Source organism: Paralichthys olivaceus, chromosome 17 (genome assembly GCF_024713975.1).
Source record: "Paralichthys olivaceus isolate ysfri-2021 chromosome 17, ASM2471397v2, whole genome shotgun sequence".
NCBI lineage: Eukaryota > Metazoa > Chordata > Actinopteri > Pleuronectiformes > Paralichthyidae > Paralichthys > Paralichthys olivaceus.
Window position 1 is genome coordinate 20991743 of NC_091109.1, and position 23902 is coordinate 21015644.

Consider the following 23902-nt stretch of genomic DNA (forward strand, 5'->3'; position numbering starts at 1 on the left):
CTGCGACCGAGAGTCAATGCAACATGAAGATCAAAGCTGCATCAGGGGATATTGGATGTTCTGGAAATCCATTACCCAGAAATCACGTGACATCAGCTATTGGTCGTGAAATTGACAGCTGAGTCATGCGTCTGGGTTCTTTTCTGTCACATCCCTGGTTGTAATCTCAACTGGAATGGAATGAAAGTTCTTCCTGATGCAGCTTTAACCTCGGTCACCTTACTTGAAAAAGAAATTATAGATAATTTGAATTAGTCACATGCAAAATGGTTTTCACACATGGAACTCCAGACCCAATTTTCTGGACATTTTCCAGACATATTACTACGGGGGTGGCAGGAAGTTCCACAAAATGTCTGGCGAGCAGCTGACTCGGATATTTGCTCTCTCAAACTGCCCCTCAGGAAAATGCCCAGATCTCAGTGCATGTGTGAAAGAAGCTTCCATATTGATTGAATCTGTGTTCCACATGTGACTAATTCTCATAGATTCAAATACAAAATAAAAGTAAAGCAATAAAAGAAATCAAATGACTTTACCTGTGCTAAAAAAGTCTCATAGCCCATGAAGGTGAACTAACTTTTTATTTGAATTCTTGAATTTTAAGATTGTAAACATTGTAAATGTGATGGATGAGGTTTGGGTATTTTATGAGATATTCAGCAGCTTGGGATCAAATGTAAATTAATGAGGTTTAAGGTTCTGCAGGCAGTAATTAACTTTAGACAGACCTCAGGTGATATGAGACTTCATTATTAGCAGATATAAGACAAATGAAGAATTAAGCTCAGAACCATCACCACTGAGGATAAGGAAAAAAAAAAACTGACCCGAACAGAGAAAAAATAAAAGCCAAAGCTTTCTTTATAAAAACCCACGGAATAGTTCAACTGGGCCAGAAGCATTTGCACAGTTTGTTCACACTGCAAGACGCCACGGAGCTGAACAACAGGAAATCTTGGCCCCTGAGTTCAGGTCAACAAGTTCACTGGCTGAGAATCCGTCCTCGTTTCCTTAATAATGTTGTTTTACTTCATTTATTTGCATTTGCCAAACAAGCAAAAGTTTTTTTTCTCCAATACTTAATTAATGCTTTTTAGCAACTGTGTCTCCTTATCAATTTAAAGTACTTTAGTAGAAACCAGATTTAAAGTAGTTTCTACCATTGACTGTATATAAAGATGGACGGTGTGACGGCTCCGTTAAAGTGAAGCCAAGACATCTATATTGCCCCCTGGTGGCTGGCTGCAGTATAGGTCATAAACTTCAAGTTCAACAAAAAGTACATACATTTTTCTCAAAGATGGCTTCTGTATAGAGTCTCCTTGCTCGCAGTGCGTACAAACAGACACCAATCAATACCCACAACCCCCTCATTCGTGCCCTCTCTGCCATGAGCTGTTCATAACAGACGTGCTGATTTCTCCACCCGCCAAGCAGCAGAGACGACGGGAGTGGCCTCGAGGTTCGAGGAGTCTCACCTATGGGTGCTGGTGGTGGTGGTGGAGGAGGTGGTGGAGGTGCTGGGGGGGCAAACCCGGCCATGGGAGGAGCAGGTGGAGGTACAGGAGGAGGAGGAGGAGGAGGGGGTGGGGGGGGAGCGAACATGGGAGGGACTGGAAGGAGTGTGTTTACATTAGTTTGATACTGAAGCTCGGCCGCCTCTTGCCGCACCTCTACACCGTTACATAACATCGCTCTGCTCGAGAACCCTGCGGAGCTCGGGGAGCACTTCGACTTTGACACACTTCTCTGTGGTATGAATCCAGTGTTTCCATGGCGACCAGCTTGTAATGGAGAGCCATTGTAAGTCTCCAAGTGTTGCAGGCCTGCTCCTTGTTACTGAGGCAAAACTGCTCGTACAAACTAAAATATTTCCTCACAGCACCAGCGTGTGTGTAATGCAGTAATTTGTGTTGCAGTGTGTGTGTGTGTGTGTGTGTGTGTGTGTGTGTGTGTGTGTGTGTGTGTCTTACTGTTACCACTGTAAAGCAGCAGACCTAACACAGCTTGGCCTATTTACACAGTCGGCTAGAGAATCAGCTGTGCTTAGAACACAATGGGCCAGCATAATCCCTGTCTGGTAAACATAGGCTTTGTGTAGAGTCGTCTCAAAATCTGCAAATACGCCATTAAATTTACACCTTGTCTCGTAGTGCATGCCATTCGAATATACCCATGCATATTATATTTTTAAACACATAAACATTGGTGCTGCAGATTTAAGTGGATTCTTTTCAGTAATATCTTTTATGAATGTAGATACAGACATGCATTTTAGATTAAAAAGTTAAAAATGTGTAGCTGCAGAATGTGATGTTACATAGTCATAGTGGTTTACTTGCATTGTGCAAACAGCACAGACCCATGTTGTCATTTCTGCCTATCAGTGTTTAAAGAGTGTTATCTCGTTCTCCTCAGGTCAAAGCCACCAGAATTCAACTGATATGAGTTTCTGAGGGCGAAAACAGGTTTAACTTTCAGAATATTTCTCGCATCAGAATTTTAAAACAGTGTTTGGAGCCTTGGACAGGATAGAAAAATAACTCAGAAACCTAATTTGTGTGGCTGTGTGAGTCAGGGAGGGGCTGGATTTTTATTGCAGGCTTTTCAAAATGCCTGAAGCTGTTTGAGCAACAATCCTGTTCCGACCTTATAAGAGTAGGAAGAGAGACACAGTGGCTGTGGCTGCTCGCTGTGCAGTTATCAACGCTCACCTGGTCCAGAACTGGGAATGGAGGGTGTAGGCACTGCGATGGGAATGCCAATCCCGCTGCTGCCGCTGTTCTCCCTGCTACTGCTGCCCCCGCTGCTTCCACTGAAGGAGGAGAGAAAGAGGACATGGCTTTATTTAGGGCAAACCTGCTCAGAGGTAAAACTACAGAAGCATCGACTCCACTGCTTCTGAGTTTCTGTCCTATTTAGAGGATACGACTGTAAAACTAACTATTTTTTTGTATAATTGTGTAACGCCAGTTAACATAAATGTACTATTAAAGAACATCAATAAATCAATCAGCTTACTACAAATGCCATTGACTCTATTGAGCATATTGGAAATATTGGATTTTGTCCATATGATGTAGAACATGTGGATGTTGCATGTGTGTCAGTGGCCTGTGTGAGCGCTGTTTCACCCTGTATTTGACCCGAGGGCGTGTAGATCAATGGCCTGACCGACTAAATCTCACCCACCTCCCGCTCGCTCTCTCTCTCTGGCCTCGATCCTCATTTACACTCCAGCCCCACCTCTCCTCTTTTCTGCCTCTTTCATCCCTGCTCTTCCATTGATCCTCCTGCCTCCCTCTCACCGAGCTTCGACCTCGTCCTCTTATCTCCTCATCGGCTGTAAAGTGATTCCCCTGTTCGACTCCCAAACCCCTCACCCCCGTCTCCTCTGATTCCTTCCATCTCACTGAACCCGCGCTCCCCCCCCCCCCCCCTCCTCCACATCTCTTTATCCCTTTTCTCATCATCCCCCTTTCCTCCCTTCTCCTCTGTGATCCATGTCAGTGGATCCCTGGGGGTCTCCAGGCACACACAGCAGGGGTTACCCCTCTGAAGGATGTTGGTGGCAATGGAAGCAAAGTATCTTTAGGGATAGAGGCCAAACAATATCACACTGCAGCGTCTTAATTCAACCCCCTCCTGCATGTTTTGGATTTATCCATTCTAATCCCTTGATAACTTTCACAGCTTTTGCTTTTTGTTTGTTTCAAAATGCTCGCTGCGGAATTAAAGAAGCTCCAGTTCCAAGTCGTTTACAAATTAACTACACAGGAAGAAAGTTCCAGCTCAATTATTCACAGCAGAGAAATGTCCTTGCAGCTAATGAGTAAAGTCTCTGTTAAAAGGGTCAAAGAAGCAAAAAAAAAACAAAGCGTGTCATAAAATAAAAAGAGTTAAATGTGTTAAGAAATGTTATGACTTGACAGAAGAGGGAGAATAGGATGTTCAACCTCACACAGACCGTTTGAGAACAGATTTTATTACCAGGACGCTGCAGTGAGCACACGCTCTAAAAACAATGATACCTGCATGTGACAATGAAACCTCTCCTACAGAAAGAGATTAGATCATAACAATAAGGCATCGAGCAGCGGGAACACAGAGACACTGTTATTGAATTTAAGCCTCAATTGAGGATGGCAGAGACTGATGAGCTGAATAAGCAACGGCCAAGTGTATAATCAAATAGTGATGCCACAGCAGTATTAGCTGCAGCAGGGCAGGAGCAGTCTGACTCTGAGGATGGCATCTGTTTGTTAAAGGGACATTAGAGTGGCTTTAAAGCACGGATGAGTAACAGTGATGCTGTTTGTGTAACCGGTGTCTTTGTTTGTGTTAAGGCTGCAGAGCTACAACAACACAAAAGACCTGGAGTTTGGTTTGAATTGATAAACCAGAAACCGTGTGAATGAGCAGCTTTGTGCAAACATACATGAGTTTGCAGGAGAAGTCGGGCTGAGGGAGGAAAAAATAAAAAAAAGTTATGTAATATTTATGAGCATCACAGTCAGCATAATAAGCTCTTTAGCTGATTAGGCGACTTCACTCACTCGTAACTCACGTTTGACGAACGCTCTTTGCTTTCAGCACGTTGAGAATTTTTCTTTGGGGCGAAAACAAACCTCGAGTCCGAGTTGTGTTTGAATGCTGAAGTTGACTTTGGAGTTTTTTTTAGAAACAGCACTTTATATCAGGGGCTTTTACAGATATTAATATCAGTGACTCAGGCGGCGGTGAGAGACTCTCTGAGCCTTGTCAGACAAACTGTGAATTTAGCGAAGTGGAGGAGAGAGAGCGGCGTTAACTAAGCTACTGGGTTAAGTAGACAGATTCGAAGTTTCCAGCACTGAGCAATTGTTAGAGAAATGCTGTTTTTTAACAGCGTTCAATTATAAGGTGCAGTTGGAATAATAATTTTACTTTCTCCTAACTTGCATCATCTGCACTTTAAATGAGTTCTGCAAGAGGATGACTTCATCACTATAGTGTCAGCAGGGGGGCAACAGTGTTTGACTTAGATCTAATTGATATTATGAGGCCAATCCTGACTCCATATTATCTGCTCACTTTTATATCATCATTAGCTTAATTATTAGATGTACACTTTATTTGAAAAGTAACTCGTCTGTTTTAGAGGAAAAACAGGTATTGTTCGGGTGTCCCTGTAAACTTGTAACTCTGATGATGATGTGATTGTGTCTTTTATTTTACAAGAGGGAATGTTTCTTTGTGTATCAGGGCTGCAACTATTGTTGTTTTATTATAATTACCTACTAATCAATTTAAATTGGATATCATCAGGTAATGTCTTCAGGGCACCGTGCAGTTGAGACGTGTTATTTAATGATCCAGGAGAACCAGTTTGAGTTCAAGATCAATATGTCTGATAAACCACAGCTGTGGATTGTCCTCACTGTGACAACTACTTCATGTTCTGAGCTCTACAAGATCGTCTTTTAAGTATTTGTCTGGCTGGTGCAGTGCTGGATGCTGGATGACATTGTTCCTTTGCAATCATTGATTTTTAAAGAAAAATATCGAGCTATAATCTTTCCTCTTTCTGCCGGATGAGGCTGCGTTTCTTTTGCCCTCTGAGGCGACAATGCAGTGATCTCATTAAAATTAATGAGGCGCCTGTATTTCTTCACTCGGTGCTGTGGTCTATCTGAACATTGTTAGGCAGTGAATTTACAGTCGTAAAAAAGGAGAAAAACAGCGAGAGGCTTTTGTGTGAATGACTTTTCTACCTGTGTGTGCGTTGCCTCTGGTTGAGAGATGCCGTGCGTCCGGGGCTGTGCTGCTGGCCGCCTATTCGGGCAGGGCTGGTCATGTAGTCGTTGGGCACTGTGGGCGGCTTCACCGGCTCCAGGGTCTTGTAGGACGTGTTGCGTCTGCAGCGGATGGAAAACAAAAAGCAAATCAAAAGACAAAAATGATGCTAATTCAGTGTATATCCAACCATCACAACTGAGAGGGAGAATTCACTGGAGCGTCATAAATCCTATCAGTTTACACAGCTGGATGCTGGGAGCCGCAGACTGTGTGTGAGCTCATCACATCAGTTTACTCTTGGAATTAATATCCGATTAGTGTCACAGACTGCTGCTGTGCATCAGATGATCACTGTCAGGGCGTGAAACATTTCTCACATTATCAGATTAAAGTTCAGGTAAGTTCCCAGACTCCATTTCTTTTCCACTGCAACAACAAAGCTGCATCACGACGACACCTCTGAGCTCAGTGGGAGGGGCTTGTTCACTTTCCTCACCAAACATTTATTTAGCAAAAAAAGTTCAGATACCAAACAATTATTTTCTTTAAAATAACCCCCACAAGAGTCGTGTCTTTTTTTCCTCCATTCATTATGATAATTACAGGAGTCATTTTCTTCCATGCTCACTAAAATGGAAATCTTACCCGAGTGTGCCACGCCCTGACATGGGCGGGCTCGGCGGCTTCTGTGTCGGCGGGTTGGTCCTCGATAGGGTTCCTCCTCTGATTGCCTGATTGTTTCCATGTTGCTGTGGTTAGAAGAAGAAACGTTTTTATTCAAACAGACTAATCACTTGAGACACGGGGAAATAGGACGACATGTGTGACAGGAATTAGATTATTTATATATGTTACAGGCTGCCCAGATGAGAGATGCAGAGTTATATAATGCCACACTTATAGACTGTAGATAAAGATGGAAGACACGACTGCTCCCCGACAGTCCAAGTGTCTCAATCGCCCCCTGGAGGCTGGCTAGGTCATAAACCCAGCCTCCTCCATGTTAGCAGATTGGACATGGACCAAATGTTATGATTGTTGGTTGATAGCAGCTTTGCAGAGTTGAAACCTCTGGCATGTTAATAACATAAGGTGTCTTAACACCGGGAACCACAAAAAGCTTTTGAAGCAATCTGGATTTGCATTATTGTAAATCCCGGTATATTTATATGATAACATAAATGAGCTGTCTGGGAAGCCTATAAATATTCTAAATGAAATACAGAACAATTATGGGGACACACAAATAGGATGACAACATGTACACAGAGGGTAACTGATTCTTTTACTAAAAGGACTACGAGTCGGTTAATGGGAAATAAGGTGGGAAATGGCGACAATAATCACATGTAGAAGGGGTTTACTGCATCTATCAATAATACATTACAGCAAAATGGGTCATGTGACAAACCAGACTTACCTTGGCTTTTAACCACTTAGTGTGGGCAATGGGGAGAGAAGAAAGAGAGAGAGAGAGAGAGACAGAAAGAGGGCATGTCAAAATGTCTGAACGAATCAGTGGAGGTCAAAGTACAAGCGAGCTGGAGATAACTGATTCCTCACTGTATTTACACTGGGTTAACATTTAGCAAGACCTGGGCAGGTCGGCAGGAGAAAAACACTGTGGCTTCGACTGCTGCTGCCATTACTCAGACCTACAGAACCACACCCGGTGCAGAGTCAGACTGGAAGGAAATCTGTGGGATCTGAGGGAAGAGCTATTGTGCACAAGTGGAATTATCTCTACAGGGTGTCTGAGACGGTCTGTTATTAAGACATAAAAAATCCGCCTCAGAAAAATGCATTTATAATTCTACCGAGAAAACTTGTGATCATTTGCTTTATATTGTTTTTGCCATATCGAGATTATTTAATTCCTGGCCACTATAAAAAAAAAAAAACACCCTGGTGCTCGTATGGGCCAATGTCAAAGAGAATATAGAGCCGAGTTCGCAGTGGGGTTAATCTGCAGTTGTCAAACTGCAGAGTCAAGTGGCTCATCTATAATGCAGAGTCCCCAATGGGCTTTGCAGAAAGCATTGTAGCATCAAAACACAGAGAGAAATTCACAGCCCAGGTAAAAATAAAGGGACCTCTGCCCTTTTTAAAAAACACCTTCAGTGTAGCTGAGCAAATTTCATGTCCAAATTTTCCGGACTCCCTGTGTTATCAGAGCTAGATGAGATTCAATCCACAATCTAGGTCATACTGGAAGTGCTGAGGCCTGCTCCAGCCCTTCCTTATCTTCCTGGCAGCGGCCGTATCTCTGTTTTTGCTCCACAAACCAGACCGTCAGTGTGGAAATGCTTTTGCAACGTCCAAGTCGAATTATGGACAAACAGATCATTGTCAAGTCCAAAGAGGCTTCTCATGTGGAGCAGAGGGCTCAAAGATGAGCGCTGCATTATCCAGTATGAAAGGTACAGACACTTCCTGAGTTTGTATTTTTCATCAGGGGAAAGAAACAGCTAACGTAGTTACTAGTTATTATTATAAGTGCAGAATACAGTACAAGATAACAGCCTTTTCTGTGTAATTATCTTGTGTTTTACGTTTCCAGGAACATAAAATCAGCTTGGTTGCTTTACAATTAGCTCCTAAATTATGTGATTGGTGAGTTCATTAATTAGCTAATTAGATACCATTGATATCAGCCTCATTTCCTATTGTTCATTTTCTTTACGCTGTATCAGAACAAACCAAACGTTTCTTGTTGCTGTAGTATCAACCAATGCAATCATGAAAACTAAAGAATTACAGCTTCAAGAAAAGAGTTTGAAAGTCAAGCTCGCAAACTCATAACTGACACAATATTTATGAGCGCAATCCAAACCCCTGACATCATCATCCCTGGGTTCCCGAAAGCCCCACTGACAAGATTAGGCATCAGCTGACTGGAAGAATAAATCTCATCTCTCGTATTAATGCTAAAAAGCATCATGTCACCGTCAGTACGCCTTGTGAGGAACACCCTGATCTGTCGGCGGCGAGATCCCAGATGTGGCCGGCTGATTTACTGGCATAACAGAGCAGGTGTCCAGAGAAGAATCCGATTATCTAGCTGGATGAATTTCACCTTCTGATTTCTCTGGATTCCTGTTTATTTAGCTTTTTCGCTCTGATCTGATCCGAGAACAGCTCCTATTAAATAATGCATGTGAGGGCTACATGATGTTTATTCTCTTTATTACTGCTGCTCACAGTGTGGTGTTTAACTACACAAACACTGCACAAGGCTATAAAACCAGTTCAACATTCAGGCCAATACAAGCGTGCACAGGCAGTGAGCTTCACAGTTAACTGGAGCCAGTCGACTTGATTTAAACTCCCATTAAATTATTGATTCTGGTCAGTAAGTAAACCATGGCTATAGATATTCCATACAAGCCGGTATCTGAGCAGAGCCATCACAGCATAGTATATGAATTAATATGGAGTATTGACGGTGAATATCGATCGCCTCTTTGGGCTGTGACATGCATGTGATAGGGTGTGAGTGATGTAGGTCTGGTGCAGGGGCTTCTGTGTGTACGTGTGTATTTACTACACACGTACACACATTCACTAACAAATGTAACCGCTGCACGTCTAAAACGCAGGAGAAAATCCACGGAGATTAGGCGCAGAGTGATACCTCATGTTCTTAAAATAGACACATCAAACAGACTGAGCAGCCATGAAGCTCGGTGATTTCACTCATTTGACACCACATTCTGGAAGCCTAAACACTGGAAGCTCTTTATTCAATTTGACACAGGAATCAGGATTCTGGATTATTTACATATACCTGCATCACAGGTCCTCAGTTTCTGCTCCACGATTCCACAAAACGTACCTTCCAAATACCAACATTACTAAGTTATGTTGAGTATTAGTTTTTTGCCATATGATCATTTAAAAAATGATCATATTTAGCATTTAAAATGTAATAAATATCCCCATGTATGTATGAGAATAATAATAATAAGAAGAATGTCATGATTCTAAATGTATGCTTTGTTGCTTTCTGCAAATTAATATTTATACAACATATATAATCATCAAATACTTTCATGGTGAGCTACATGCTTTAACAATGTTTAAGCAGAAAGGAAGTCTCTTCAACCAGCTTTTGGTTGCTTAGAAACACATAAAAGAAAAACAATCGATGATTATTTTATACAATTTACTTATTTCCAAAATCAGCTGTTGGATGATTTTGGATTCAAACAAACAGATAGCATGCAGATATCAGATATGTGTGTTCTTTCTCGCCTCAGTCTGGAAAATAAGATACACTTTTAAGTTTAAAAAAAGTATATAATGTTCATAATAATATGCACAAATCTTTGGTGGGAAATTAAAATGCATCACACCACTTCACCATGAAGGAACAGGTTTATATAATTCCCCACACAATAGATTGAAAGAGGCACAATGGCTTTTATCCGGCCTCGTTGATGCCTGTAACACTTCTGGATGGTAATGACGGGGCTCTAATCCAATCTGTTTGACAGATGCAATTGATTGGCTGACTGATGGAGCTCAGGGGAGAGGATGGGGATCGCAAAAAATGCCTGCAGCCATCAGGAAATGATGTCATTACCTCCACTGTCAGGACGACCCGGTGACCCCTAAAGTGAGCCCCTAATGGCAGGGAGGCTGGGAAAACCTCGCCGTTGGATCATCACATCAAAATCAGCTTTTGGCTTTTCAGATGTGAAAATAAACTATAAATCCAATTGTAACAACATCATTCCTCTGTTAAGGTTTGGAGATACTTTAGAGAACAAGATTACGAGAGCGGATGGGGCCTAAGTGCTTTTAAAAACGTCTTAACATCTTTCACAACGCTCCAAGAATAGAGACGTTTTCTGAAAGCTACATGATGTAATCGTTTTTTTTTCGTTCATCTTTTCCCACTCCCCCGCCCCCTTCCCACCAACCCACACTGCAACGTATTCCTGTAGGGTCAGATGGGGGTGCTTTCTGAAGATGAAAGAGAAAGCACGAAAGATGGAGCGAGAGAACGAGTCAAAGTGGGAGAGAGAGGAGAAGGGGGAGATACGAATCCCTCTGGCAAGACAGAGCTGAGGGGGAAGGGAAGAAAACAAGATATAGCAGAACAACAAAGTGAAAGAGCAGAGATTGAATGATTAGAGAACAAAAACAGGAGGAACCTTCTCACCTTGACACCATGGCCGACATCGTCCAGTACAGTGTAGTCAATAGGCTTCCTGATGTACCTGACTGGCCGCTCCATGTTAGCTGGTGCTATGATTTTATGAGTCCTCGTCGTGTTCTTGTTGGTGGTCAGGATCCCGATCTCCCTTCTGGCTACCTTCTCTTTATGGATGTCTACAGTCTGTGAATGACAGCGAGGACAGAAGAAGGGGTGTGATTGATTGCAACAGTGGCAACACAAGAGACGTCCAGTCCAACAGGGACCTCTCGGAGTGAATGAACTTGTCATGCAGCAGCTTGAGAAGATTTAATTAAATCATGAGGTTGTGCTTTTCATCACTGGGGTCTTAATCTTTTTACAGCAGCCAGTGCACACTAATAAAAATCGATCACGGTGCAAACCAGATCCTGGACTGAATCATGACCAAACCATGTTTAACTGAACATTTCTGAAATTAAAAATGTAATTGATATGAATGAGGACGGGACCCAAAATCTAAAACGGCCCAACTGAGTTATCAGTGTAGTTCTAAATCAAATCATTATTTCTATTATCAAATGATGTGACTTTTCCTTTTTTAATAAAGGTTTGATGTCAGAAAAAAAATGCCAATCCCAATTTTCTACAGTCCAAGGAAACATCTTTAAGATGCTTTTGCCTGGAAAACAAACAGACACAGATAAATTCAGTTCCTCAGAACTGCATCAAATGCTCACATTTGACATAAATAGACCAAAGAATATTTCGCTTCATAAATGAATGAAAACATTGGTTGATGATCAAAATAACTGACGGGTAATTTCCTGCCAGTAGACTGGTTAGTACTGTAATTTTTTTCAGCTTCAAATCCATGACAGTCGATGCGGCTCCTGCATGTTGACCATCATTTTAGAATGTCCCACAAACCACTGCATTTACGTCCCCTGCTTCGATCTCTCTCTCCCGCCGAGCCGAGCTCAGGAGCAGCTGCCCTTCCTCTGAGAGATGAAAGGCTGCAATGTCTGCGGAGGGCCGAGCAGTAAAACGATGGTCTCTCACACGGGGGAAGGAGTGAGTGACCGGCGCCAACAGAGGACTCCTTTCATATCGCAGGGATCTGGAGCTGGACTGAGATCTGTCTTTTTATGCTGCACTGTTCCACTGTATGGGCGACTTAGTATCCAAGTGTCACTCAACCCACAGTCGAGTGCCCCAGTAACACTCTTGTATGCAGTCAAACTGTGCGGTCAAGCTGAAATCTCTGGGCTGTGACATTTTTGAGGCGTAGACCTGAGAGCTGAGAACTTGAGCTGCTTGCACTGAACTACATTTTCCTGAGGTTTTCCAGAGGGGATGTTTATGAGATTGCAAATGTCAGAGTCAGTTGCTGAGGACATTTTATTTAACTCGTCCTGTCAGTAAAGGAGTAAAAAAGTGACGTTTCTAAAACACTAACTGAAAAAAGAACATAAAAATAAACAGAAACAGAAAAATAGGTGCCATGTGTGTCACAGGTAAAAGACGCTGACGAAGATGTCACCTTGGAAAGACGAGCTTTTGATGATACAGGCAGGCAGCAGTGTCGATATGCTAACTACTGAATGGGTGCAGTTTTCAAAATGACAGAAAAAGAGGAATTCATATTTCACAACAGGCAAAGCTTTTCGTACATTCTTGCTCCCACTGAGACTTCAAATTTAAAAGGGAAAGCGCAGGCTGCAGTCATCAGTTTTAACCTGAGCAGGTTAGAGCAGCTCTTCAATCTCCAGTGAGTAAGAGCTTCGCTGGGACTGGTTTTCAGCTAATAAACCTCGAATTTCACTGTCAGAAATCATGATAATCTGGAAAACAGCTCGGCCAAAATCTATTCAGTCTATTTGGCTTCCATTCTGGTGAAATATTGGCTTTGTGAGATCCTGAGAAAGATTTCACCACGACCCCAACATGAAGACTTCTTCAGGAATACAGATCATCGTTATGTCATGTGCATTGTTCTAAGATATCATGAGGAAGTGGGTGTTAACAGCCAAAACAAAAAGAAAATGTTTCACTAGAATTCAGACAAAAAACTCCTCCAAAACAAGAGAACTGTGGTTGAAATGTGGCTAAACTGGTGAAGCATCTGGCCTTGGCTGAGCATACTCCCTTTATCAGAGTGTGGACAAACATCACAGCTGCGGGCAAAGAGGGGAAGTGAGAGAGCAATGTGCTGTGTGAGCTCATCTCCTTCCTGTATGCCAAAAAATAGTAACAGCACAGGCTGATGTCAGAAAACAAAACCCAGAAAACGTTAAATGCATCTGACAGAAAGGCAAAGGTCTTCGTAGAAAAGTCAATTCTGGTTAGACCCCGTTGGACGGACCTCATGAAGAACTTTAATCTTGGCAATAGCTTTTTCCCTTGGATGCTTCTAGTGATTTTTTTTAACTGGCACTAAAAGGTGTTTACTTGATCCCAACTGTCTGTTAGGTGGACAGAGACTGAACTCTGAATACATGTTGCCAAACTGAAATGTGGATGATTCACATATGTTCTCAACCACTGCCACTCATATGTTTGATGCCTGCAGCGGTTTCCCAGAACACTGAGCAGTTTTGGGCTCTGGAGTTTGGCTTCTCCATCAGCTATAAGCTTTTAGGATTTACTAATCTGACACATCAGACATGGCCTGCGGGCATAAGCCTGCCATTGGGCGAGGCAGCATTCTCCTCCTGTTCCACTTCCGGTATTTTACAGTTTTAAAATTCCCATTGCTACAGGAAACAATATTCCTGTTTGTGACGTTTCTTTACAGGGTCGCTTCTCCTCCTCTTCTTCCTGCCTTCTGGTGATTGGACACCCCTTTTAACTTATTGCATTCACCCTCCGCTTGATTGTGTTATTACATTCTTTTTAGTGAAGTGGTTTCTACATCCCACACCCAGAGAGGAGTTACCCACCTATATGACTATTCTGAGGATCTAGGTCATACTTTTAAACTTGTGCCAACACCACCAGCGTCACTGAAACGTTGTAACCAGAGAGAGAAAAGTCCAGTCATAGAGATCACTTTGAACTTCGAGAGTTCTTCCCATTTTAGGACATAAGTGAGCAGCGGTTGCCACAATGATAGATTGTTGTGCTGGCAACAAGTGCCTACGGTTGTGTGATTTATTTACGTTCTTTATAGCCCAGACTGTTGCTATTTTAGTTGAGACAGTACTTAAGACAGTACGTAAATCCCAATTGGGGATCAACGACTTTAAATGTTTGGACTTCAACACGCAGGAATCTAAAGAAGTGATATGTGTCTTGGTGAACCATTGACGTGTTTACCACCCTGGACAGTCAGTGATTGCTCTAACGGAAGAGATGGTGGCATGTGATCTAGTGTTTCTTAATGTGTTTGGTCTCAGCTTTCTATCTGCTATATTCCTGAAATTCAGAGGCAAAGGAAGTAATTCTATCCTGCTATAGTTTGCAGAAAGATTGTTTCAGTTAAGGAGGAAATGTGTCTATTTCCTTAATGGGATCTAGAAGGGAATATACTGATAAACAAACTTAAGTTAGAAAAATGTTCGGGTACTAGATAAACCTGAGACAAAGGTAGTGTTGTGATGTAGTTCTGTGCTGATGGTGTGTAGCTCTGTGGTTTTCAATAGTGATTTATCAAATTGATAATCTATTATCTTGCTATTTGTGGTACCAAAATTCTTCTGTCTCTGTCAGTTGCTCTAAGTATCTGTATTTATGACAACACTGGCTTTTTACCTGATATAAATGTCAATATGATCAAGTATTTAAATTTGTCAGGTATTTTATTCACTGAATTTGCTAAATACAGCTTTTCCTGATTGGTTATTTCATCGATCTCTCCACAAAATTATTTTATCAAGATGTAAAATTGGATTGAAAGGTTAGACAATAAACTAGGTGTATGGAGTAAAGGTTTCTGTTTCCATTCACGGACACTATCTTTTCAGACCTACGGCAGCAGGGCTGGGATTCTTTCCCCACTGATCCTCTTTGACCCGGGGGGGGGGAGTCAGCCAATCAAGGGGTCAGGGATGGAATTTCGAAGCCTTGCGCAAACGTAAGTTCCCAACAGAGAAACACACAGACACACACTGTTTTGAAAAGTGAGGTAAGCGGAGACTGCAAAGAAGAGACAGCCGGTTTCACTTCAGCACATGTTGGAGAGAAGAAAACAGCTTTTTCAGCACTTTGGCAGACTGGCCACTGGATGGTTCCCTCAATAAAATGCCAGCTATGCACAAACAAACAGAGAAGCTGCACAGCATGTACTGTAGGCATAGTAGGGTTGAACTGAGTGCTCACCCGCAACACAGGGGGAAAGCCTATTACTAGACAACACCCTAAATACCAACGTGTCAGTGTGCATGTGCGGCTACTCAGACCAGACACATGTGCCAATGGTTAATGACAGAGCTCCACTGTAGATGATTACAAGATTTGAAAAAAAAAAAAAGTTTCCACAAACTGGCAGCAAGACGTCTTCATCGTGCTCCTCTGAGATCCCCGCCCCCACACACACACACACACACACAACACCAAAAAATATTCATTCCAGTATCGCTGTCCAAGTACACGGACAATTTTTCAGATTATACACTTGATTTTGAGATACGACATGGCTCTTATTAAAAGGTCGTTATTCCTGGCCGAGAGCTAAAATAAGCTTGTCGTTACAGGAGTCGAGGAATTGGACATCCTCGTTCTGTGGGATTACAAGGAGATAAAAACTGTGAAGCACATGTCTGTTAAACACGTTTGAAACTCAAACGGCTCACTATGCAAGAGGATTTATCACAATGGTCAGAGCCGCTAACAGGTGAGGACAGCCTGATGCGGACACAAACCTTAAAAGTGTTATTTTTCCTTTTCTGGCAAAGCCCTGCTTCGCTCTCACACCATTACCCTGCTCACCCCTGAGAGCGGATTTGAACAATTTGCGATGCTCGATGTGTTCCAGCAGTTGTTTTATGATGAAGTGCTACGAGTGCTGTAGTGCGCTTTTTTCTGCTGAAACTACTTTATGTCATCCTGGCCTGGTCTGCTCCTACTTATTTCCTACATTTCCTGAAATAACTTTTTCAGAGCTGGCCCTAAACACGTTGCGTTTGCGGGATCTGGAAACGCGCGGCAATAAAAAGCTTGAGTTGTGATCACTCAGACGACATCTTGTGGCTGTGTTGCATCATAGTGTATTGAGGTTCTTGGCGGAGAAGTTGGCATCTCTTCCTTTGGTTACATTGGACTGTATGACTGGTCGATGGAAACGAAAATGAGGCGATTACTGAAACATGGCACATTGAAGTTCTGGTTGTCTTTGAAAAATAGAGTTGGTGTCTGCAGGAAATGAAAATCAACATTTAATATCTCAAGAAAAAAGTGTGTAAAACTTGATGTGGCTGAATACAAGGAGACTGTTGGGCCTTGGCCTTTTGTTTATTTCCTGAAATGAACATTTGTTTCTTCTTCTTTGCTGTAAATCAACCCGTGACCCCTCAGCTCAATCTTGTGACCCACTGGGAAGCCCAACCCCCAGGAACCACAGCTCGAGGGCACCTTGTTCTACATTTCAACAAAGACTCTTCCAGTCACATGCATGTTTCTTGAGCTGCTTGTTCTGACCGTGGCCGGCCTCGTCTCTACGAGCAGTGCAATCCAACACTCCAGACTGAGGCAAAGCGGCTGTTGGAGCGAATTCCTCTTTGTCTGGTCTGTTTCTCAGCGTGATTACAGCCATTACCACCGAAGCCCTTCATCTGCAGAGTCAAACAGTTGTCAAGAGGCCTTTCAGTGGGGCTGCTTCTCGGAGCTGTAAGTGCAACACGGAGCATGTTGGAGCTTCCATTTGCACTCGAAGCCAGAGTGCGGGAGGTCAAACGCCCTGTGGGGAGTTCCCTGTTTGGCAGCTTCTTGTTTAGCGTTCCACAAAAAAGCTGGATTCCTCTGGTAAATCTAACAGCCCGTGTGTGTCATGGCTGAGCCTGGAGCAGAGGTTGTGACGATTGGACAAGTGTGAAACCTTGGCAATATTGTCTCTCTCCCACTCTCCCAGGGGAGAAAAAAAACAAGACTGCACGCCAAGGTCGACACTTTGTTTGCTAACACAGCACATATGGAAACACCTCGGCTGACTTTTGGCAATTTAACTTTGGGCTGTGGCCAAAGCAGCATTCTGACTGATCTATGTAGTTTACATAGAAGCTGAGAGAGAAGCCAGATTAAGAACAATGGAGATAACAAACACTAAAGTCACAGCTGCAAACTCTTCTCCTCATCAGCCGTGTTTACAAGGAGCCGTCAAATAACTGCCTAGATTATTCTTATACAAGGAAAATCAGCAGAACAGAGGTGTATTGATTAGATGTAATTGCAGAGTGTTGTTAAGAGGGACAGATTGCACTGGTGGTGGTGAGGGTGGTGATGATGATGATGATGATGATGCTGGGAAGATGTCGGAGAAGCAAAAGCAGGAGAGGAAGTAGCTGCCGAGCGGACGACTGATGATTTACTGAAAAACATCTGTCACCACCATCACTCAATCCAATTTAAACTCTACTCATGCAGGGCCGAGTTGTGATGGATGTACGTGCACCGCCACACGACACATTCAAGGCATTTCAACAGATGAACGAACAAATAAAAACAGTGGCCTTAAAGAGTAATAATCCTGAATGTCATAGACGAAGAATCAAATGATCGAGAGACAGAGTCCAATTTTGACAGGTCACTTATTATCTAAATAATATATTTAGTAAAACTGACATTCTGTTTCCATCTCTGTTTTGTTCTTGTATTTCTCTTAAATTGGTCTTTTGGAAACTATACCAGACAATATTTTCACCCTAAATGCATCAGGTCTCACCCCACTATCAATAATTTTAAATCTAATTTAATTTAAATCTTTTTAATCTTGTTTTTAAATCAGATTGTGTCTGTTTTATGATTCTGTTACCATCAAATCATCACAACATTGTACATTTTATCTTTCATTCATGCAATCCATATTTCTCAGAGACTGAATCCAAACTTTCCAACATCAAACATGAGCCTTTGAACGACAGTTGTCCGGAGGCAACAGACCACACAGAGACCCGGCTGCACAGAAAGACATGTCGCTATAATCCAACGAAAAAGGAAGACGTGTGTAGAATAAGTGTAAGTATTCAACGGTGAATAAAAAATATATACTGACAAACTACAGGCAAGTGGGAGAGAGACCACCAGGGGAGGCAGGAGAGAGAGAGAGACTGAAATACACAGACAAGCAGGGGGATCAGCAGGAAACACACACACAGGACAAACACACACACACACACACAAAGAGAGAGAGAAAGGGCAAAAGAGACAGAGCTACAAGGCTTCATTTCCTGTTTGGATGAGAGCCATTCTTCCTCGACGGGAGGTCAAAAAGCAGCCACTGCAGCACACAGAGGCAACCCCAACAGTCTTTGCTTGTGTGTGTTTTCATCACAGCACTGTACTGCGCACACACACACGCACGCACACGAGTGTAATGGCATGCAGCTGTACCTCCAAGCAATGAGAAATGAAATGGAAAAAAAAAAAAAAACTCACGCATGTGCCAGCCTGACAAACACAAACTGAATCCCCATTTTACACGCACACGCACGATTCATGTGATCAGATAAGAATATTGTGTAATTGTAGTAAATGCTTCTTAGTGAAGCACACAGCTGTGGGAACAAACTGGCAGTGTGCATGTGTGTGTGTGTGTGTTTGTGTGTGAGCTGCTTTGTGCATCCAGCCCGTTGTTGTGCAGCTTCGTCCCTGTGGTCACTGGGTCTAATCAGCACACTGGCCTGCTCCAAATCTAAGCCACTGACATCAGTGTAAACACAAATGCATTGTTGTGAAATGCAGCCACACCCATTTATCCAACAGTTGTTTTATCACATCATCAGCGCATTTAAATGTCCACTTGAGTGATAATCAGTGAATTATCAAATTGTGGAGTCATTTACTGTCATTAACTGTCTACGGTCATTAGATTTCAGTTGTGGTATTTTTCTGCTGATGCATCGTGTCACTCTCACTTGAGGTTTCACTGATCAGTTGTGGCCGGAAAGTGACTCGGTAGTTTCTAACGTATTTTGTCCATTTTGCTTTTATTCCACTGTCATGTCTCATTCACGCCATCACCATCTGGATGAAACTGTCCCAGGCTCCAATAATGTGACTGTCTCAGGTGAACGACTGCTACTTGTTGTCATGACAACAATAACTATTTCTGGTTTGCACATTTATACCCCTGAGTTTAGTTTTTATCACAAAAAAAAAAACTCTTTGTGGTGCAGATCTCATTTGAGGAAACTGCTACTCCACGAAACCTCAGAGCTCTGTAAAGGGGGGGGGGGGGCATTCATAATCAGGACACTGGAGCTGCAGAATGAACACTGGGCACGCACGCACGCACGCACACACACAGTATTCTCCCCCGTCTTTCCTCTATTCGAGGGTATCACAGAGAGGTTCTCAATGTGAGGCATTTTCTTCCGCCGGACAGACAAAGCGCTCCCTGTTCGCAGCCGCTTAGCAGCCACTTCACACGCAGCACAAGGTGGAAGCCCCGCGAGCCACTCTATTCTCCCATCAGCCCTTTCTGCCTCAACGCTGCAGAGAGACTCTGGATTGTGAATGGCCGGACAGCAGGGGAGGAGACACGTAAACAAATACCTGACAGCAAACGCTCCAAAATCTGTGCATCAGTGACGACACACAAGAAAATGCATTGAAGCTGCTCAGCGAGACTGTAGCACGACCCCCACACCCACTGAATATCAATATCTTTAAATGATATGTTCGAATGCACTTTTATCATAACACATATGATTCAAAGTTTTGAATGGCTTCATTAAAAATAAAGCTTAATCATTTCTGCTCGTGATTAAAATTCAAATAATTAGTTGATTTATCCTACAGGTTCCCAACATGAGGGTTAGACCCCCCCCACCGAGGGGCCACCAGAGAACTCTCAGGGGTCATGAATGATTAACAGGTTAAAAGGGCAGGAAGATATAATTACTTATTTGTGGGTGTTGTTAATTTCATACCTGTGAAACTCTTTGGGATAATAAAACGAGAGACGACAATCCCCATTGGTTGAACTGGTCACAGCCAGTCAATTAACTGACGACAATATTTAAAGTCAGTAAATCATCAAAGCTGTTAATTATGTTTATATTGTGTTTTTTACATGATTGCAATTAATTCATATTTCGCTTTACACTGTTAATAATTTGAAGATGTCACTTTGGGTTCTTGGAGAACATTATATGAAACCAGCAATTAAGCAATAATCAAAAAAGAGAAACATATATTGACAAACAGGATAAATCATTAGTTCACGCCTGACAGTTATTTAAATGCATTTTTTAAACAAAACTATATAAAAGCAGACAGAGGTTGAAGAGGTTCATCAATGATTAATGATTAATTAAAGTGCTCTTACGACCAATAACTGAGCCAACTTTTGCATCTCATTTGTTCCCTTTGAGTCCCTGAGCACTTCCCTGTACCCAATCATCAGTCTCTCCTACCAGCACAAGTAAAATACAAGACAAGACGTGTTGTATTACACGACATAACACTTGGTATTCAACCCAGCGGGATGCATCAGTTTCAGTCGGAGAAAGGCCACCACCATGCAGACACACCCTGACCAGAGTGACACCCACGTCAGTGTGGGCAGACCAATGGAAACAGCCTGACGCAAGACAACGTCTCCCCGCTGACTCACTGACACGTGAATGTAAGCGAGCTGCATCCTGAGGCATCTCCAGCTTCAGGCATGGACGGGTACAAGAAACTAGAAAAAGGATTTGAATACAGTATGATTATGTATAGCCAGTGAATTCTGAAGTGTGTTTATTCATGCTAGGGAGGATTTATCATATTTGAACTGCCACGGGAGAACTTTCATTCCTTTCCTCTCCGCTATAAAAATAACATGAACCCTGCGCGCTGCAGAGTTTCCTCTCCCTCACCCGTTCGGCAGAATGCAACACCGACCTCGAGGGCCAACGCTAATCTCATGTCCATGAGCAGTGAGAGCAACACGATAATGATCCACCTCTGAACAGGACAGTGGAGAGCAATAAAACACACCCACAGCCTGCAGAGCTGACAAGCCTGCCTCTTTATTATTAAAACAGAGATACGCTTCATTACGGCAAGGACCTCAGCCCTCGCTGATGCATAAAACAACAACGAGACGGTGATGAAGATGTTCCGAATGAAATCACTCATATTTCCCAGAGATAAACTGGGATCCACGGAGACGTCCTCAGATTAAATCATTAGATTAAATTTACTGTCCTGCATTTCCTCAAACCAAAAAAGAGGGCGCACACTTCTTCGTGACCACCAGCTGACCCAACTTAGCACAATCTAGTTCACCATGGCGACAAAAAAACTGCACAAGCATGGGCTGGAATATGGGAAGAATGGAATTTCCCAGGCGCTGGACAAGAGACAGGGACGTCCGCATATCAAAACAACAGAAGTAAGACAACATAACCTAAACCAAGGAATTCACTGGAAAGGAACAGCTTTACTGACTGACGTAAAGCACCGAATCTAACTGTCTTTCAAAGGCTTTTCTGAGGTAGCCCACAGGGGTTGTCATGGTGACTGAGACAGGCGGTGGCGTCATGGTGACCTTGGTATCGCCTGAATGTTATTTGTCAGGATATTGACTCAAAACCTGAACAAGTGTAAATATGCCTGCTCTTCCTTTTCTTTGCTTGTCATGATCCATCTTCCATTTCACTCTGCAGTTCCCTCTCTCTGATTTGCCAGGTCTCTGTCTCTCTCGCTCTCTCTCTCTCGCTCTCTCTCTTTCAAGCCCTCAAGTCTGACAAGTTCTCTTTCCTTCCATTAGACTGAAAATCTGACCTTCAGTGCTCCCTGAAAGGATTTCTGGGAAAGCTCTGTCAGAGGAAAAACACAGATAGCGGGCACAGGAAAAGACGAAACCAAAGCAGCTAAAACCAATACCACCATTACACCACATAGCTTTTTTTTACAATAATTTTTAATGATTGGATTCAATCAGGAGTGTCTTCTGTGGGATCCAGGTTTTGTGAATCTAATCTATGTGATGCCACATGGCTGGAGCTTTTTGTTTGATTTGTCTGAGCTCTTAATGCCTTCATTGGATGAGCAGTTGGATTTACCTGCACATGGCAGAAGCCTCATGCTATACAGGGGAAAAGGTTGGGAAATGAAAGAGATTTATTCCACAATATTGGAGTCATTGGAGTGACGTGGTACTGGGTTAAAACCCTTTTTCACTATAGATGTTTATCACAGAGGCATGATGAGAGTTCTAGTGTGATCCAACACGATTTAAACTTTGCCTGTTGCTTGACATCACAATCTTTTAAAGACAAAAATAACTTGGAGCAGTGGTTAAAGACGAGAATATTAAATTGTCCTTTTACCACTACAACTACTACTGCTGCTGCTGCTTCAACACACATTCTGACATGGTAAGATGTGTCTGAAGCAAAACCTTGAAAAATAAAAAACAAAATACAGGCACAGGTTCGAAAATGTAAATTAATCACACACACATGCACATAAAACAACTGTGTTCCTACTGTGTCAAGGCTTTGATAATTACAAATTCAGAATGTCCAAACTTTGTGGTTACTACAGAGTTGTGCAGTGTGTTTGTTTGTGGACAGTAACATAGAAACATAGCCACATAGAAAACCAGTCATTCAGCCAAACACACAGCCAGTCAGCAGTTGGACAAGAGTGATAAGCTAATAAAAGGACCCATGGATATTACAGAAGGCCTCGCTGTGTGTTTGAAAATAACCGAGTCAGTGTGAAAGTGAGAGGAGAAGTGGCAAATGGGGAGGCACCATTCTTCACAGCTGTATGGTTTGTGGTGTGTGTATCTGTGTGTGTGTGTGGTTCTCTGACCTGGGAAATGTGGTTGATGGAGGACTCCATGCGCCGCAGCTGCGAAGCCTGGATGTCCAGCAGCTGCAGTACATTGTTGGCTAAGGCATTGATCTGGTAGGCTACGCTGGCCAGGGACTGGGTGGTGTAGGCTTTGGTCTCCTCCAGAGCTTTTCTCTTGTCCTGGGCCTGTGCACAAAAAGGGATTAGAGAGGGAAACAGATGAAAAAAACCGCTGGTTTAAGAAGAACCCAATTACTGTAAATATCATGTAACAGCTTCATCCATCTTTGAGCTGCAGATCCAGGTCAGGTTTGTGGTGGATTCGGGCCAATAGAGCAGCCAAGACCTTCACTCCCCAACAACTCTTTCTCCTGATACTATGCTCTGTCTGGAGGGATTTTGGATGATGTAACACCTCCTGCTGCAGCCATATTGGAAGTACTGAGTGAGCGGCTAACTGCACTTCTTAAAAGCTCCACATAATTATACATTATTGATGTATTCATCAATAAAATTATGAATTTCTCCACTGACCATTTGGACCGTTAAATTATCCAGAACTCCAGACAATGCAGACCTTTAATATTATAGTCTCACACATTTGGTCTTCACTCCAGATAGAAAACAACCAAACCAAAAAAGTGTTGTATTAAACTCCCCCTTGAATGGGAGCTCGAAAAATAAATGTCAAAACAAGGCTAATATCTTTTTTTTTCATTCATAGTCATAGGTGATGGAACAGCATGAATAAAAACCTGCGGAGGACATGTTCTTACAATGACCTGTCCAACACGTTTCCACTGCATTCAAAGACTGAAGTTCAGGAAGTGACCAAACCGCACAAACTGTGGTATTGACATGTTGTCGAACGCCACCTCACATCACATCAAACAGACTGAGGCCGGGAGCTGAGCTACAAACTGAGACCACCACGTTTGATCTTGGTGGGCTCTTCCCAAAGAGCGGTGCCTGGAGGGGGGACACTGGGGTTTGATAACAGGCTGCTGTGGCATGGGGAACATGGTGGAGGAG

The 23902-nt window shown here is 42.8% G+C and overlaps 1 protein-coding gene across 12 annotated transcripts in view; it reads right to left on the reverse strand.

Moving 5' to 3' along the window:
• abi1a (abl-interactor 1a) overlaps positions 1-23902 on the reverse strand; it is a 37709-nt gene that overhangs the window by 5254 nt on the left and 8553 nt on the right. For 3 of the 12 annotated variants that reach the window (XM_020103183.2, XM_020103179.2, XM_020103177.2), the window contains exons 3-9: positions 22889-23056; positions 10949-11125; positions 7202-7216; positions 6427-6530; positions 5757-5900; positions 2718-2818; positions 1482-1616 (exon numbers count right to left, since the gene is read on the reverse strand). In XM_020103183.2, the coding sequence (XP_019958742.1) occupies positions 1482-1616; positions 2718-2818; positions 5757-5900; positions 6427-6530; positions 7202-7216; positions 10949-11125; positions 22889-23056 (844 nt within the window). The remainder of the gene's footprint in view (positions 1-1481; positions 1617-2717; positions 2819-5756; positions 5901-6426; positions 6531-7201; positions 7217-10948; positions 11126-22888; positions 23057-23902) is intronic. The other 9 variants (XM_069512557.1, XM_020103178.2, XM_069512558.1 and 6 more) reach the window with 3 other exon arrangements.